The 19205-nt window shown below is 41.9% G+C and overlaps 1 protein-coding gene across 13 annotated transcripts in view; it reads right to left on the reverse strand.

The window, feature by feature from the left end:
• CCDC93 (coiled-coil domain containing 93) overlaps positions 1–19205 on the reverse strand; it is a 100829-nt gene that overhangs the window by 67488 nt on the left and 14136 nt on the right. For all 13 annotated transcript variants that reach the window (XR_014829097.1, XR_014829096.1, XR_014829095.1 and 10 more), the window contains exons 5-6: positions 17085–17183; positions 16252–16308 (exon numbers count right to left, since the gene is read on the reverse strand). Coding sequence is in view for 3 of the 13 variants with exons in the window: in XM_001927273.6 (XP_001927308.3) it covers positions 16252–16308; positions 17085–17183 (156 nt within the window). In the remaining 10 variants the exon portion in view is untranslated. The remainder of the gene's footprint in view (positions 1–16251; positions 16309–17084; positions 17184–19205) is intronic.

A 19205-nucleotide genomic window follows, 5' to 3' on the forward strand; every position in this document is an offset into this window, starting at 1 on the left:
ATCGGAGCTGGATCCAAGCCGTGTCTCATGGCAACGCCAGATCCTTAACCCACTGAACGAGGCCAGGGATCGAACCCTCAACCTCATGGTTCCTAGTTGGATTCGTTAACCACTGAGCCGTGATGGGAACTCCAATCCCTTTCACTTTTTGAGGCTTTATCCTGTCTCTACTGTTCTTTTTCAAATTTCCTGGCTATTCTTACACATTTTCTCTTCTGAACAAATTCTGCTATCTGCTTGCCAAGGTCATCATGAGAAACTGTTGAGCTTTGTTTGATTAGAATCATACCAAATTTACAGATTGCTTTGGAAAGAACCAACATCTTTATAATATCGAATCTTAACTAGAAAAGCAAGGTTCTACTCTCTATTCAAAACTTTATTATTTCTTAAAAATTTTTTTCCAAAAACATATAAATTTTCCACAGTCATTACATATCTAGACCTTTCTATGTCTCAGAGCCACAAACTGTGTAAAAACCACAGACATCTCAATTCTTAAATGCTAATAACAGATACAAATCCTTCAGAGATACATCTCTTCTATAAAAGTGTTTTGAGGTTTATCCTCAAAAAATTTTATAAGAACACAAAATGCGCTACAGACTTTCAATGACTTTTTAAATTATCAGAATAGGATTTAGTTATAAACATAGAAAAAATTATCTATTTTGTGAGGACACATTCTGAAATTGTATATACGTGTGTGTGTGTGTGTGTGTGTGTGTGTGTGTATCTGTCTGTCTGCCTATCTACCTACCTACCTGTCTGGTATATGGCATATGCTCAGTTATGACCTGATTTGTCATTCTACCCCAAATGAATGTCCTTCTTGACTGTCAAACTGGCATCAAATCATACCTTAGTAACATTTGCTCAGGGCTCTGGGTGCAAGCAGGCAGCTGTCTATGCAAGGTATTCTATTTGTCCCTGAATCTTTTTCTCCTTCACCAGCAGAGTTCACCACACCTAACCTCTACCTGGACTTCACCAGGACAAGCATTATTATTGGTTTCTTTGGACAGTGGCATTTTTTATGTTAATTAGACTTTTTCTCCCCTTGAAAATTCTGGTTAACTTTATTATCATCTCACTTTTTATTATGAGGAATTTCAAACATACAGGAAAACATCCCTTTGTACCATACATATATCTCAACAATTTTGTAGAAAAGGAATGAAACAGGTTCTGGACTGATAATAGAGGGCTGTTCCTATAACTTTCTGCCACAAACATTCCTGGTTTGCTGCTGGTGGCTACATGAATAGGAAGCTATAAATAACATAAAACAAATTTATGGGGAAGTGAAAACCATAATAAACTCATATGACGTCAGTTACTGTGTACGATTTAATTTCCACTGAGCTCTACCATTATAGCAGCACTGTATAATGGAGCTTAATTCAGAGAGTCAATGACCCCGGACAGGAAATTGGATTCTTCTACAAAAGGGACTGACTCCAAAACAATAGCATAGTGAAAAAATGAGGCCACAAGGACCTTTTATTCTGCCAAACAATGACAACGTTGGCCTTTGTGTAATTATTTCTTCTACTTTAAAGCATCACATATAGGTCTCACCTTTTGCATTTTATAACTACACAATGAAGTAGAGGCAATGCAGATGCCATTACCTCCACTTTGCTACTAAAGAAGCAGAGATTACATAATTATCCAGGCTTGCTAGGATAGGTACCCTGGCTGCCAGTCCCAAGGTTTCCTACTACACTAACTTGCCTCTGTGGGCATTCTAGTCATCCACCAGCCACTTTGGCAGAGCCCTCTTGACACATACAATCTGAGTCTGCTCCATGAATCATTACAACATAGGTTTGCTTAAGTAAGGGACCTAAATGTCAGAGGTTTTCCAGAACTACTGCTAAGTCACCCTTTTTAGCAATAGGAGTCAAGAACATTGACATCTAGTCCTGTCTCTGCCATTAACAAGCTGTGTAACCCTAAGAAAGGCAGTTTCTTAGGGTCACATATTCCCTACAACAGGCCTGTTTCTTTATCTATAAAATGAGCCTTGGACTAAAAGACCTTGAAGGATGCATCCAGTCTCTCTTTTTTTTTTTTTTTTTTTTGGTGTTCTTTTAACCCTGTAAAGACAATGAGTTGGTAGAATAATTTCATAAATAAAGTCTAAGATTAATTTTTTAAAAACCCATGCTTTTCTACATGATTGCACTATTAAGAAGGTATGCAAAATCAATTTATCTTTTGCCACTAATAGTGGGAGCAATAGGCAATAGCAAAGGCAGTCATTTCTGGAATGCTAGGTATGTGACAAGCATACACTCCTCTACACATGCTGCCCACCAGATCCTCACACCTACCAGGGTAGTTATCTTTGTTTTATGTACACAGATGGTGGAACAGGCACAGAGATGAAATAACTTGCCAGAGTTACAAAGGCAATAAATGACAGAGTTGGGATGATTCCAGAACTGGGACTCTTAAGCACCCTGCAAGATGTGTTATATACCTCAACTCTCATCACCCTTCATGGTGGGCTCTGATCATTTGCTCAGCTGATGCCAAAGGATACATGAGTGGAGTTAAAAAGTTAAGGCAACCCTTTGGTAAAGGAGACCCTCATGCACTGTGAGAGATGAAGGCCTCAAGTCAGGTTCAGCTGGTGGGGCCATTCCTCTGGGCCACATTCCAAGTATCAGGGAAGGGATGGGAAGAGCTAAGCACCATGGCCAGTCACTGCCTGCCCCATTCTGGTGGGAAAGCCCTTCATGAAATGACGAGCAGGCAACCAAAGAGCCAACAGCCTACCCTCGCAGCTCTAGGTGGTCAGACCACATCCAACTCAGCAGGAAGCACATTCCCAAAGTGCTTCCAGTGACCCCAGCAGCTCAATCTCACAGGGCTCACCTGACAGCCCAAATCTGACTCCAACAGACATACCTCAGCCAACAAGCCCCTGAACAAATGCTACCTTCCATCTAAAAGGGCTACACGGACATTCCCACCACCAAACGCAGTGTCCTGAAAGGTCCCATTAAAAAAAGTTATTATAACTGGGACAAATAAGCTTGTTTTCTTCACTCTTGCAATAATAAAACCACCACCACTACCACGACAGAGCCCCCGGGTACTGAGGGAGGGAGGGATGAGAATGTGGATGGCATGCATGTCCATGGGGAGTAATTAGCTGGGGAGGTAGGGTTTTCTCCAGACACCCCCAACCCTGTTCCCTTTCTATCCTCTCTCACATGAGCTCTGCCATGAAGGCCTGTCTTCTGCTCTTGGAGGTCCAGCCCAACCCCTACCTCAGGGCCCCTTGAGTCTGAACTGAAGGGCATAACTTTTTTTTCTTTTTAGGACCGCACCCGAGGCACATGGAAGTTCCCAGGCTAGGGGTTGAATTGGAGTGACATCACAGTCACAGCAACACCAGATCCGAGCTGCATCGGCAACCTACGCTGCAGTTCATGGCAATGCTGGATCCTTAACCCACTGAGCAAGGCCAGGGATCGAACCCACATCCTCAAGGATACCAGTCGGGTTCTTAACCAACTGAGCCACAATAGGAACTCCTGAACAGAGTAACTTGGTGGGTAAGAATGAGCTAGCTCTTTTGTATAAACGAGCCAAGATGGCTTCTGTATATTGACTCCAAGGTTTATTACTTCACAGGAGACTGAGACCTGCTGCTCAAAACCCTCCAGAACCAAACTCAAACTTTTCACATGCCCAGTTATTTAAAAGATGGCCCTGATAAGCAGATTTTTAGTTGTTTAAAGCCTGTCTGTGTTTCATGCTCTGCAAAACTGCACCTGACATTTGGTGACCCCAGGAAGGATAAGGCCAGTGGGTATAAAGACCCTAGGCTGTGGCTGCCCTTCAAGTATCTTGAATCAACCCTGGAGTTTCCCACCCCTCATTCACCCCAGGGGTCCCTTGCTTTCTTTCCTCCCCTTTAGGATGGTCCTCTTGCTCAGGTTTCGGGAAGGCCACACCCACTCTGCAGGGCAAACCTGTCAAACATCCCCCAAATAGGGCCCATGTGTGCTACTACCACCCTGTGGTCACACCCTTTACCTTGATGAACTTGACATCCCTTGAATCCTTCGCAGTGAGAATGTCCCTGCTTTAGCCTCATGTCCTAGCGTGCAATCTGGCACACAGTGCTCAGTTACTGTTATTGAGTGAATAGATGGCGTCAAACAGACACAGTTTTAATACTTGCCCCATTACTATCTGCTGATTTGGCGCAAGTTACTTTAACCTCTGTCATTTTCTACCTGTAAAACAGGTATAGGGAGAGAGCTATAAGGATTAATCAATCTACTTAGAAACTGACACACATTAAGGGCTAACATATACATACATATGTATACAGGCTATTATTAATAAAATTACTCATTTTTTATTACTCAATGAATTTATTACATTTATAGTTGTACAACGATCATCACAGTCCAATTTTATAGGATTTCCATCCCACACCCCCAGATATCTCCCCTCCCCCCAAACTGTCTCCTTTGGAAACCATAAGTTTATCAAAGTCTGTGAGTCAGTATCTGTTCTGCAAAGAAGTTCACTGTGTCCTTTTTTCAGATTCCACATATAAGTGGTAGCATTTGATGTTGGTGTCTCACTGTCTGACTGACTTCACTTAGCATGATAATTTCTAGGTCCACCCATGTTGCAAAAAATGCTGGTATTTCGTTCCTTTTAATGGCTGAGTAATATTCCATGTGTACATATGTACCACATCTTCTTGATCCACTCCTCTGTTGATGGACATTTAGGTTGTTTCCATGTCTTGGCTATTGCAAATAGGGCTGCAGTGAACATCGGAGTACATGTGTCCTTTTGAGTCATGGTTTTCTCTGGATAGATGCCCAGGAGTGGGACTGCTGGATCAAATGGTAGTTCTATTTTTAGTTTTCTGAGGAATCTCCATCCTGTTTTCCATAGAGGTTGCACCAATTTACAATCCCACCAACAGTGTAATAAGGTTCCTTTCTCTCCACACCCTCTCCAGCACTTATTGTCTGCAGACTTTTGCTGGTATAAGATGATACCTCATTTCTCTAATAATCAGTGGTACCTCATTTCTCTAATAATCAGGTGGTACCTGATTTGCATTTCTCTAATAATGAGTGATGCTGAACATCTTTTCATGTGTTTTTTGGTCATATGTATGTCTTCTTTGGAGAACTGTATGTTTAGATCTTCTGCTCATTTTTTGATGGGGTTGTTTGTCTTTTTGGTTTTGAGCAGTAGGAGGTGTTTACAAATTTTGGAGATTAATCCCTTGTCGGTAGATTCATTTGCAAATATTTTCTCCCATTCTGTGGGTTGTCTTTTCGTTTTGTTTAGGGTATCCTTTCCAGTGCAGAAACATAAGTTTAATTAAGGCCCTTTTGTTTATTTTTGTTTTTACTGTCGTTACTCTAAGAGGTGGATCTGAGAAGATGTTGCTGTCATTTATGTTGGAGAGGGTTTGGCCTATGTTTTCCTCTGAGAGTTTTATAGTATCTGGTCTTACATCTAGGTCTTTAATCCATTTTGAGTTTATTTTTGTGTATGGTGTTAGGAACTGTTCTAATTTCATTCTTTTACATAATGCTGCCCAGTTTTCCCAGCACCACACCACATATTGAACAGACTGTCTTTTCTTCATTGTATATTCTTGCCTCCTTTGTCATGATTAGTTGACTGCAGGTGCATGGGTTTAATTCTGGACTTTCTATACTATTCCATTGATCTATCTTTCTGTCTTTGTGCCAGTATCATATGGTTTTGATGATTGTTGCTTTGTAGTATAGTCTGAAGTCAGGGAGCCTGATTCCTCCAGCTCCGTTTTTCATTTTCAGGATGTCTTTGGCTATTCTGGGCCTTTTGTGCTTCCAAACAAAGTTTAAAAATATTTTGTTCCAAGTTCTGTGAAAAATGTCCTTGGTAATTTGATAGAGATTGCATTGAATCTGTAGATTGCCTCGGGTAGTATAGTCATTTTGATAATATTGACTCTTCCAATCCAAAAGTATGGATTTTGTCTCTTTAGGTATGTTTACTCCTAGGTATTTTATTCTTTTGGATACAATGGTAAACTGGGTTGCTTCCCTAATTTCTCTTTCTGATCTTTCATTGTTAGTATATAGACACGCAGACAATTTCTGTGTATTAATTTTGTATCCTGCAACTTTACCAAATTCATGGATGAGCTCTAACAGTTTTCTGGTAGAGTCTTTAGGATTCTCTAGGTATAGTATCATGTCATCTGCGAATAGGGATAATTTTGTTTCTTCCTGTCCAATTTGGATTCCTTTTATTTTTTTTACTTCTCTGATTGCTGGGGCTAGGATTTCCAAAACTATGTTGAAGAGTAGTGGCGAGAGTGGGCATCCTTGTCTTTTTTTTTTTTTTGTCTTTTTGCTATTTCTTGGGCTGCTCCCACGGCATATGGAGGTTCCCAGGCTAGGGGTCGAGTCGGAGCTGTAGCCACTGGCCTACGCCAGAGCCACAGCAACGCAGGATCCGAGCCGCGTCTGCAACCTACACCACAGCTCACGGCAACGCCGGATCGTTAACCCACTGAGCAAGGGCAGGGACCGAACCCGCAACCTCATGGTTCCTAGTCGGATTCGTTAACCATTGCGCCACGACGGGAACACCAGGCATCCTTGTCTTGTTCCTGATCTCAGTGGGAATTCTTTCACCTTTTCACTATTGACAATGATGTCAGCTCTGGGTTTGTCATATATGGCCTTTACTATGTTAGTGTAGGTTCCCTCTATGCCCACTTTCTGAAGAATTTTTTTTTTTTATCAGAAATGGGTGTTGGATTTTGTCAAAGGCTTTTTATGCATCTATTGAGAGGATCATGTGGTTTTTACTCTTCAGTTTGTTAATGTGGTGTATCACACTGATTGATTTGTGGATACTGAAGAACCCTTGCATCCCTGGGATAAATACCACTTGATCATGATGTTCAATCCTGTTAATGCATTGTTTGATGCGGTTTGCTAGTATTTTGTTGAGGATTTTTGCATCTATGTTTTTCAGTGAAATTGGCCTGTAATTTTCTATTTTTGTAGTATCTTTGTATGGTTTTGGTATGAGGGTGATGGTGGCCTCATAGAATGAGTTTGGAAGTGTCCCTTCCTCTGTATTTTTTTGGAATAGTTTCAGAAGGCGAGGTGTTAGCTCTTCTCTAAATGTTTGATAGAATTCGCCTGTGAAGCCATCTGGTCCTGGACTTTTGTTTGTTGGAAGTTTTTAAATCACAATTTCAATTGCAGTACTTGCGATTGGTCCATTCATCTTTTCTATTTCATTTTGGTTTAGTCTTGGAAGATTGTACTTTTCTAAAAATTTGTCTATTTCTTCTAGGTTTTCCATTTTACTGGCGTATAGTTGCATATGGTAGTCTCTTATGATCCTTTGTATTTCTGTGATGTACATCGTTATTTATCCTTTGTCATTTCTAATTTTATTGATTTGAGTCCTCTCTCTTTTTTGCTTGAGAAGTCTGGCTAAGGGTTTATCAATTTTGTTGATCTTTTCAAAGAACCAGCTTTTCGTTTCATTGATCTTTTCTGTGATTTTCTTCATTTCTATTCCATTGATTTCTACTCCGATCTTTATGATTTCTTTCCTTCTACTAACTTTAGATCTTGTCTGTTCTTCTCTCTCTAGCTGCTTCAGATATAGTTAGCTTGTTTATTTGAGCTTTATAGCTTGTATTGCTGTAAACTTTCCTCTTAGAATGGCTTTTGCTGCATCCCATAGGTTTTGGAGTGTTGTATCTTTGTGGTCATTAGGTATTTTTTAATTTCTTCTTTGATTTCTTCAGTGATCCATTGGTTGTTTAGTAGCAGGTTTTTTAATCTCCACATGTTTGTGTTTTCTGCATTTCTTTTCATGTTGATTTCCAGTCGTATAGCCTTGTGGTCGGAAAAGATGCTTGCTATGATTTCAATTTTCTTAAAGTTACTGAGGTTGGATTTGTAGCCCAGGACGTGATCATCTTAGAGAATGTTCCATGTGCACTTGAGAAGAATGTGTATTCTGTTGCTTTTGGATGGAATGTCCTATAAATATCTATTAAGTCCATCGGGTCTAATGCTTCATTCAGGGCCTGTGTTTCCTTGTTGATTTTCTGTCTGGATGATCTGTCCATTGCTGTAAGTGGGGATGTTAAATTCCCCTGCTATTATTGTGTTATTGTTGATTTGTCCTTTTAAGGTTGTTAGCAGTTGCCTTATATACTGTGATGAACCTATGCTGGGTGCGTAGATGTTTAAAATTGTTATATCTTCTTCTTGGATTGATCCTTTGACCATCATGCAGTGACCTTCCTTTCCCTTAAAATATTCTTCATTTAAAAGTCTGTTTTGTCTGATATGAGTATTGCTACTCCAGCTTTCTTTTGATCCCCGTTTGCATGAAATATTTTCTTCCATCCTCTCACTTTCGATTTGTATGTGTCCCTAGAAGTGAAGTGGGTCTCTTGGACACAGCATGTATATGGGTCTTGTTTTTGTATCCATTCAGCCAGTCTACGTCTTTTGGTTGGGGCGTTTAGTCCATTAACATTTAAGGTAATTATTGATATGTATGTTCTTATTGCCATTTTATTAATTGCTTTGGATTTGTTTTTGTTGCTCATTTTTCTTCCCTTCTTCTCTTGTTCTCTCCTCTTCTGGTTTGATGATTATCTTTAGTTGTATTTGAGTTGATTTTTCTTATTTGTGTATCAATTGTAGATTTTTGGTTTGCAGTTATTCTGAAGTTTTGATATAAGAGTCTATAATATATATGAGGTTGTTTTAAGTTGTTGGTTTCTTAATTGCAGGCACATCTCCAGTGTCCTGCATTTGTACCATCCTCTTCTCATGATTTCTGATTTTGGTGGCATAATTGCGTGTGGATGATTTCGTGTCTTTACTGTATATATACCTTCACTGGTGAGCCTGTCATTTGTGGTACTTTTGTTTCTGGTTGTGGCCTTTTCTTTTCTGCCTAGAGAAGTTCCTTTAGTATTTGTTGTAAAGCTGGTTTAGTTGCTGAATTCTCTTAGCTTTTGCTTATCTGTGAAGGTTTTGATTTCTCCTACAAATTTGAAAGAGAGCCTTGATGGGTAAAGTAATCTTGGCTGGAGGTTTTTTCCTTTCATCACGTCAAGTATATCATGCCACTCCCTTCTGGCCTTCAGAGTTTCTGCTGAAAAATCTGCCAATAACCTGACTGGGGTTCCCTTGCATGTTATTTGTTTCTTTTCCATAGCTGCTTTCAAGATTTTCTCTGTGTTTAATTTTGGTCAGTTTGATTAATATGTGTCTCGGGTTATTCCTCCTTGGGTTTATTTTATAAGGTACTCATTGTGCTTCCTGGATTTGAGTGAGTGGTTCCTTTCCCCTGTTAGGGAAGTTTTTGGCTATTATCTCTTGGAATATTTTTTCTGTCCCTTTCTCTCTCTATTCTCCTTCTGGCACCCCTATAATATGGATATTGATGTGTTTAAAGTCGTCCCAGAATTCTCGGAGACTATCTTGATTTGTTTTCAATCTTTTTTCTCTTTTCTGTTCTGCATCTGTGATTTCCACTAAATTGTCCTCTACCTCGCTTATTCGTTCTTCTGCCTCCTGCATTCTGCTGTTGGCTGCTTCTAGTGAATTTTTTATTTCAGTTACTGTATTTTGCATCTCTTCTTATTTAAGTTTTATATCTTGTATCTCTTTGCTCAGTGTTTCCTGTAAATTATGCATCTTTGCATCCAGTTTATTTCCAATGTCTTGCATCATTTTCAGCATCAGCAGTCTAAAGTCTTCTTCCTGGAGGCTGAGAATCTCCTGATCACTTACCTGTTTTTCTGGGGTTTTTCCTTTCTCCCTCATCTGAGTTATGGTTCTCTTGTCTTTTCATTTGTATAGGTTTTTGGTGTGGTGACCTTTTTTACAAAGAGTAGAGTTGTAGCCTCTCTTACTTCTGGTGTCTGCCCCCCTTGTGGCTGAAGTTGGTATGGGGGCTTGCTGTAGGCTTCCTGATGGGAGGGACTGATGCCTCCCCCCTGATGGGTGGAGCTGATTCCTATCTCTCTGGTGGGTGGGGCTTTGTCTCTGGGTGTGATTAGAGGTGGCTGTGTGCTTGGGGGTTCTTTAGGCAGCCTGTTTACTGAGGGGTGGGGCTGTGATCCCACCTGGATTATTGTTTGGCCTGGGGCTTCTCAGGGCTGATGGGTGGGGCCAGATTTTCCCAAAATGGCCACCTCCAGAGAAAGGCACACTGATGAATATTCCCAAGAGCTTTGCTTCCAATGTCCTTCCCCCACAACAAGCCACATTTACCCCTGTTTTCCCAAGAGGTCCTCCAAGAACTGCAGTCGGTCTGACACAGGCTCCTATAGAGACCTTACTTTGCCCTGGGACCCTGTGCACATGGTATCCATTTCCCCCAGTCCCATGGAGCTTCTGCGCACAAGCCCCACTGGCCTTCAATGCCAGATGCTCCAGGGGCTCTTTCTCCAAGTGCCAGATCCCCGCATGTGGGAGTTTGATGTGCGGCTCAGAACTCTCACTCCTGAAGGTGAGTCTCTGTGATACAGTCACTTTCCAGTCTGTGGGGCTTCCCAGCTGGGAGGCATGGGGTTGCTTATATCACGTAATTGCCCCTCCTACCTCTTGATGTGGCCTCCTCTTTGTCTTCTGGAGTAGGATATCTTTTTGAAAGTTTCCTGTCCATTTGGTTGAAGACTGCTCAGCATCTGGTTGTAAATTTTGTTGTTTTTATGAGAGAAGCTGAGCTCCAGTCTTCACTACTAATCTTTTTTTTTAACAGATGCTGCCACATTTACATGTTATGTCCTGGGTGGAAAGGCCTTCCTCACAGTGTTCCCTGTGGAAGGGCACTGTGGAGCTATATTTTTATATAAGTAATTAATTTTTCTTTTTAGAGCCACACACAAGACATAGAGAAGTTCCCAGGCTAGGGGTTGAATTGGAGTTGCAGCTAATGAGCCAACCCACAACCACAGCCATGACAGATCCAAGCTGCATCTGTGACCCATGCTGCAGCAAGGCCAGATCCTTAACTGACTGAGTGGGGCCAGAGATCAAACCTGCATTCTCATGGATACTAGTTGTGTTTATTACTGCTAAGCCATAATGGGAACTCCCCAGAGTTGTAATTTTAAATGACATGGTTTCTGGGGGGACCAATAAGAAGTCTTTCTTTTTTTCCCTTGGCCCCTCTATTCTTACACAAAATTTTAAACATTACCAAAAAATGCTCAACAAATAGTACATGAATATATATTTGGGGGCTTTGGGTAAAATCTCACAGGTACTCTCTACTCAAGGTTAAGAGGGAATAAAAGACTTCACTACACAGGTCAGATAATTCCTGAATACGGAAAACAGACAGCTTAGAAAAGGAGAAAGCAGGCTGTACAAGAGCACACTAGATGAGACAAATGAGCAATTATGATCACCGTGCAGAAGTGGAGGGTGGTAAGGGGAGGCCTGTCCTGAGCTGTCAGCAGTTTCCTCTGCTTATGTCTTTTGAAAATACCACCATCCATTAAGCAGGTGGTCTACAAAGCAGCCAGCTATTCTGTAAAAACAAGGTATGGAGAAGTCAACAACACATGTTAAAAAAGCAGTAGAAGGACTGTCGATAATCCCTAGGAGGAAAAAAATGAGGCCAAGACAAAGAGTGAACTCCCTGAGGTGATGAGCTCAGAAGTTCCAGTTTGCAACAACCTTTCTGCCAGGCAATCTGGTAAGAGGTACCAACAGACTCAAGCATAACCTCTGAACCAGTTCCACTTCACAGACTGTATCCTAAGTAAATAATTAAAGATAAAAGAAAAAATTTAGCTATGGGGATGGTCCTACATAACAGCAAGAAAAAAAAAAAAAATACAAACTAGTTGAATTAGTCCCACACAGAGAATAATGTACAGCAACTAAAAATCCTATGGAAGTATATTTACTGGCATGGAAACATATCCCCAATTATACTGCTGAGTAAAATATGCACACAACAAAACAGAACATACAGTAAGTATCATGCCCTTTTTTGGTGATATCTAATTCTTTATACTAATATCCACAACTCTGTATTTCCCACTTGGAATATCAGTGGTTATCCCTGGCTGGTGGTATTAGATGATTTAGTCTTTGTACTTTTTCTCCATTTCCTAATTTGTTATTATTATTACTATTACTTGTATAGTACTAGTACAAAAGAAAAAATAACTTTTTTTTAAAAAAAAATATATGCATCAAAGAAATAGATGAGCTCCATAACCTAGGATGAATGGAAAACACTGGAACAGCCCTACAAAGATGGTAAAGATAAGAATAAACTAAAAATTTTTGAAAAATATTAACACTTTTAATATTTTTAAAAAAGAGGTTACATCTAAGCAAAAGCAAGTGGAGTCTGTTTGTTGAGGCACAATGATAACATGTTAATAGATGGAAAAAGAGAGGACATAGCAATCTCCCCTGGCATCCTTCTCCAGCTGGACAAACATCTTTGAATGGGCAAAGTCAGAGCAGATGCCCTCATAAAGGCCGAGCGCCCAACTGTTCCACATGCATCTGAGTCTCTGCGACCCTTATGAATAATATCTCAGGGTCCTGAAGTCAGTCAGGAACGTTACCACAAAGTTAGTGTCAGGCACATGCAGGAAATCAGAGACCAGATGAAGACTGAGAAAACTGGAGAAGCATTTGCTGTGTATGAGAAATCAGACGTAAAAATCAAAATCTGGCTGCTGCCACCCAGCTCTACAACTGTGCAGGAAATTTAGTAACCTTCCTGAATTTCATTTTCCTGATTTATAAAATGGAAAAATAACAGAGTTCTGGCGGCCTAGCAGTTAAGGATCTGGCGCTGTCACTGCTGTGGTGAGGGTTTGATCCTTAGCCTGGGAACTTCTAAATGCCACAGGCACAGCCAAAAAACTATATATATATATAAATTCTTGAGTGTTGAATGTGGATGAGGAGTAAATGAAACAATGCTTGTAAAATGCCAATGAGGTGCCAAGATATAGAAGGCACTCAATTGGTACATGGCAGTGACATGCATGTTTTATAAAAGGCTGGGTCTAGAAACCTGGCACCATATATGAGACGGAATTTAATCTTTAATCTATACTTCAGAATTTAAATTTGGGATTCTAGATTTGTCAATGAGGGGCAGGTAAGAGACACGGATGAGGCATCTGAAGGGCAGAACTGGGGAGAGGCTGGAAGGAGAAGAAAAACCCCTTCAGAATCTGAGACTTGCTAAGAACCATGTTCTGGTCCTCAAGGAAAGGCTTCATCCCCTTTACCAGGGGAAGGATTCTCCTTGGACAGAGTGACAACGAACAAAACCCAGCAAGCTTTTCATGTTCTACACTGCCTCACAAGAAGACAGGACCCGCACTCAGCCCTGGGGCCACTCCCAAGCCTCTGGGACTCTCACTTCAAGGTGGCAAGGAAGCAGGAGCAGAGTGGTGAGGGATGGATGTTAATGGCAATGGGAGCTCAGCTAAGAAGCCTAAGAAGACGGCATCTAGAAGTAAGGAGAGCATTTTCAGTAGACGGGAAAGAAGAAAACCAACCAACCAACTGCAAAGGCCAGCTCTGGGTTTTCTCTGGGGATTCTTTATCACTCCTGCTACAAATGTATTGACAGTCAACCGAGGAGTAAGTTCACACATAAAAAAGGAAATAAACTAAGCAATCTGAGCTATTATTACGGAGACTTTATAATTTTTTCCCATTTTCCTTTATCTTGCTTTATTTTCTAACTAGCAGCATTTGCATTTTATTTTGAGCCTCAGAGCACAGTAGTTACAAGTTACAAGTGTTTGCATCCTGGCTCCATCATCACCAGTGTGACCTTGGGCAACCTACATAACCTATCTGTGCCTTAGCTTCCTCATCTGTCAAAAAAAAAAACAAACCATCTACTATTACTTCATAGGTTCTGGTGAGGATCACATAAGCTATACGTAAATGCTTAGAATAATGTTTGGGCGCTAGGTATTTGTCATGATCATTACCTCTTTAAATCCCATTAAGAGTATAAGTCCCATTGCCAAGCAGGAGATGATTTAAAAAAACAAACAAACAAACAAAAAAAACCCTCCACTACAAGCTAGAAGAAATAATGTGTCTCTGAGGCCTAAGATGTCTCTTAGGTACAGAAACATCAGGCCCAGATTCATTGATAAGGTGATTACCAGCGACGCTGGCCTTTTATTCTTGGCCATAGAGCCAAAAAATGTAATGTTTCTTACTCGCTACCCAGGGCTCCCTCTGAGTGAGATTACACATGAAGATATTCTTTTTCTTTCTTTCTTTCTTTCTTTCTTTTTTTTTTTTTTTTTTTGTCTTCTTAGGGCCGCACTCACAGCATATGGAGGTTCCCAGCCTAGGGATCAATTCAGAGCTGTAGCCACTGGCCTATGCCACAGCCACAGCAATGCCAGATCCAAGCTGCATCTGCAACCTATACCACACACAGCTCATAGCAATGCCAGATCTTTAACTCACTGAGCAAGGCCAGGGATTGAACCTGTACCCTCAGGGATGCCAGTCAGATTTGTCTCCACTAAGCCACAATGGGAACTCCCACATGAAGATATTCAATTAAGCATTAAATATTTTTTACTTTATTCTTTTTGAATAGGTCATACACAGATTTTGTAACAAATTCAAACAGCACAGGGTTTATAGGGAAAAGAGAATTTCCCTTTCGCTCCTGCCCCTGGCCCCCCAGCTCCTTCATCAGAGGTTATGCTGTCATCTAATTCTCAGATCTTTCCAGAAAGGAAGCATCACTTAAAAACAAGGGACAGCAACAGCACAGCCAACCAACTGTAATGGTTATTATTTGCCATGAAAATGCAATTAGGGGGAATCTTTAACAGCATACCAGCTCTATATTGGTAAGTGCAAAAAAGCTACAAAATTATACTCACAGTGTAATTCAAATTCAGTATAAAAATGCATATTAGAAACACATAAGAAATATGTCCAAGCACCAAAAGTGGCTGCCTCTGCGCTGTTAAATTAAGGTTGGTTTTCTTCCTCTGATCTACCAACCTTTTTAGAAAAAACTTTTAAGGATGTTCTAAACTGAACATCTATTTCACAATCAGGAAAAAAAATTACTCTGCTATTCTATCATGTCTTATTGTTCTTATTATTTAATGATGCCACCAAATCTGAAAACCAATCTGTCTGGCTTCAGAGTGTAACTATCTTAAAGGTTTTCCATTCCTCTCATTTCCAAAGTGGAATTGTGGAAAACATACAAATTACAACCATAAAGTGACAAAGACTTCTTTTTTGTTTTAAATGCTCACTTCATATCTTTCATCATCAAATTATTGTTATTCATTTCAGAGTAGTCACCTGGGTAGACCACGACCATACATTTATTCCTTTTTTTTTTTTTTTGACTGCAGCATGAAGCGGCTTGATGTGGGATCTCAGTTCCCAGATCAGGGGTTGAAGCCAGGTCTCAGTGGTGAAAGCACCAAGTCCTAACCACTGGACCATGAGGGAATTCCCACATTTATTCTTAAAGTAAAAAAAAAAAAAAAAAAAAAAAAAGCCCTAAAAAACTCTATACATTATTTTCTAAAGAAAGAGAACTTCCACCCATCAGCTCAAGTAGCAAGGCTGAGGGATGGGGAGAGGGTGGAGCTGACAGGGTTCTGCTGGGCTCCAGCCCAGAATAATTTGAAAAGGCCCAAAGATCTCCTCTGGCCCTGGCACTGGAGAGGTGGGGACATGAGTGCAGACCCTATGGTTACACACGACCCTGTGTGGTTAAGACAGGTTGTGCGTGGTGACAAAGGCCGTCCCAGAGTTTTCCACACAAAGCTCAGAGGCTGCTCTGCCTCTTCAAAGCCATCACGAACGGGGTGATGACCTCCATGCATTTTCTCCAGGCCACCACCTGCTCTCTGGAGCTGTGTGACACCCACCCCTTCCACTGGCACATATGAGCAAGGGCTTTGGTTCTGGAAAATTGGAACCAAGGAAAACACAGGGCAGTAGTTGTGGCACATTCTACCCCAAATGGTGGCATCAGGAACTGGGCACATGTGGCGGGCAGGGCCTTCACACTCCTGTCTGAGGTCAGCTCCTGGGCAGTCCCTGCAGATTGAAACACTGGGGGCGGGGTTTTCTGTGATTTAAGGCAAAGGGCTATTTGACGGCTGTGACCCTATGTTCTTCCCTTACAGAAGAACTCGGGCAGGGAACTCACTGAGAGGTCAATGACTGTCTTGATGGCCTTTTCTTTTCTTTTGCTGAAGTCATCATCCTGCAAGACAAAATGGAGCGATTAAACAAATCCTGCGTGAAGACTGAAACTCTTCTGGATGCTAAGTGATCTGTTTTATAAACTGACTTCTCATTGCAAAGCTGCCTGAAAAAGTGTTGATTTCCTAACAAGCTGAAATATACTCTGCATGGGAAAAAGCCAGGGCCTCTGTAGATGCCTTCAAAACAGATCCCTACAGGCAGTAAGAAAATAGGGGCCACAGCATGTTATGATGAAGACAAGCATTCTCACTTCAAATCCTTATGAGCACTGAAACCTCCAGCAAATCACCAAGCTTCAGTTTCTTCATCTGTAAAATGGGAACAATACTGCGTACCTCAGGGAGCAGTCATGAGGACCAAAAATGAGGAGGCATGTGATGTGCTTGGACTAGAATGTGGTAAGTATTTGATAATTATCAGTTATTGTTGTTGCCGTGATTACTATTAAATGTTATTACAGGCATGTCCTAAGCAGGTGTTCTCTCGAAAAGCTTTACATGACCACACACAAATATACTCATGTTCTTGTAATTCAATAAAAATTCGGATCAAGTACCAAAACTGAGGGAAAAAAGACAAAATCGTAGGGTTTGCCACTCAGTGCCCACTTAAGGAGGCAGTTTAACAAGCCAGGAGGTGCCTTTCAGTGCTGAGCAGGTGGGCAGAGGCACCACGTGGAAGGGGGTACGGGGGAGCTGAGCTCACTCTGGTCCCCGGGAGCCTCAAACTGTGCCTCACGTTCTCAGCAGGACAAGAAAAGGGCAGAACACTGACCTCGGGGAGGCTGTAGGTCTTCTGGAACTGGGATACAGAGTAGGCGCGGATGTAGTCGCCCATCTCTTCTTTCGTTTCTATGGCTCGCTTCACCAGCCACTAGGAAGAAAGGTAGGAAATGTGAGCTGACGGGGATAAAACACCACAGGGTGAAGCCCAACTGAGAGGTGCCCAAGTTGAGGACCTAGACAACAGAAGATGAAGTGACCAGGCGATGAGCAACTAGCCATACACACTGCCCTACAGGAAAAGCAGCTGCTGGGCATCTGGATGCTGAGGCCCAGAGGCCTTAGAGCCTCACTTGAGATGCCCAGGCCTCAGGTTCCTGCTCTCTGTGAAGTGGAGGTGACAGTATCAGCTCCTTTCACCTCATGTAGTGACTGTGGGAGCAAATGAAACACAAGTACTAGCGAGCTCCCTAAACACCTGGGGTCCAACACAAACCCAGCTGCTCCCCAAGCCTCCCAGCGTCCACTGGTAGATCCTTCTGGAACTCTCTCCTTCTGGTGCCACTGGTGCCACAGATCAGAGACAGAGAAGAGAACCAGTGAGAACATCTAGTATGACCCTCATCTGACAGGTGAAAAAAATCCCCAATATTCAGACTTTTTTTAGGGGGGCACACCTGTGGCATGTGGAAGTTCCCAGGGCAGGGAGTGAACCTGCACCACAGCAGCAACCTGAGCCACTGCAGTGACAACACTGGATCCCTAACCCATGTAACATGAGCTGAGGCGCTCACATCCAGACAGGAAGTCTGCTGGCATTCCACTCGCAGCACAAAATGCCCAAACCAACTGTAGAAAAGCACTTCCTTTTCACCCCCTTCTCATTTCTGGACTGGACTTTTGGTCCTCAAAGTTCTAGTAGAGGATAGAGTAAGGTCTAGTCACCAGAAATCCAGGCTTTGGGGAAAAGGCAACAACTTCGAAGTAGGATGCTGTTGGAGCTTTTGGGAAGAATCTACCAGGGGTTCCCTACCTCCTGTGTCGCAGAAAGGACAGGGTACCATCCCCTTAACAAACATACAGACCAAATCCTGGTTAAAGGCTTAGCCTCAAATTTACATATTTCAGTTACAAACTTCAACATATGTGATTTACAATCTAGCGCAGGGGAGCATTCTTAGGAATAGCAACGGCAACAGAAACAACTATGTAACACTCAGAACGCATTTACTGAAATGTGCCAGTATTTCAGCCAAGCGCTTACACATAATAACTTACTCAACATGCATTCTAGCAGGCAGGTGCTATGATTATTTCTACTTCACAGGTAAGAAGTTAAGTCACTTTCCCACCATCACACAGTAAGAAAGTGGCAGAGCCAAGGCTGGAACACAGAAAGTCTCTGGAGTTCAGGCTCTTAGCTCCTACACTACATAATCTTAACAGAATCAGGAAACTTCTCTAGCAAGGCCTGTGTGGCTTTCCTCTGCGTGGCATACTGTGGGGGAGGCGAAAGCACAGGGCTTAAAGACAAGGAGTTGAGACCCATATCTGCCTCTCCACCCTCCACTCTCTGTCCTTAAGCAAATCGACTATCCTCTCTTTCCTCAGATGTGAGGCTGGAATTACAACAGATGCTTCAAGGAACTCTATTGGGATCCAAGGCAAAGTAGTACTGTTCACAAAATAGGCAACAAAAGTGAGTCCCCCTGCTCCTTCTCTTTTTAGGGTGCCTGGAGGAGAGGCCAAGACCCAAGAAGCTCACGGAATCCAGGAAGCTGTACAGCATGAGCAGCTTAATCATGAGGTCTTGGGGAAAAGCCGGGTGGAGATAAATCTATTAGAAGTTTAGCCTGCAAATACAGACTGAATGCCCACTAAGTGCCAGACACTCCATGAGGTAACAGAGACACAGCAGTGAACAGGAGAGCCAGAGTACATGTCCTCAAAAAGCTTATAGTCTGACGGGAGACACACATAAGCAAGCAGATGCCTGAATGTAACTGTCACAAAGGTCAGAAAGGAAGATTCCAGTGAAGGTAGGGAATTGGGCGTAAGAGAGGATGGAGCAAAGGGACCTACGGTAGATCTGGGGCTCCAGGGAAGCTTCTCCGAGGAGGCTTTTTGGGACTGAGGTCTGAAGGATGAACATGAATTAAGCAGCTGAGAAGTG

Source organism: Sus scrofa, chromosome 15 (genome assembly GCF_054392235.1).
Source record: "Sus scrofa isolate SSC_HxYL_T2T_F1_AM1 chromosome 15, Sscrofa_HxYL_maternal_Yorkshire_Landrace_v2.0, whole genome shotgun sequence".
Classification (NCBI taxonomy): Eukaryota; Metazoa; Chordata; class Mammalia; order Artiodactyla; family Suidae; genus Sus; species Sus scrofa.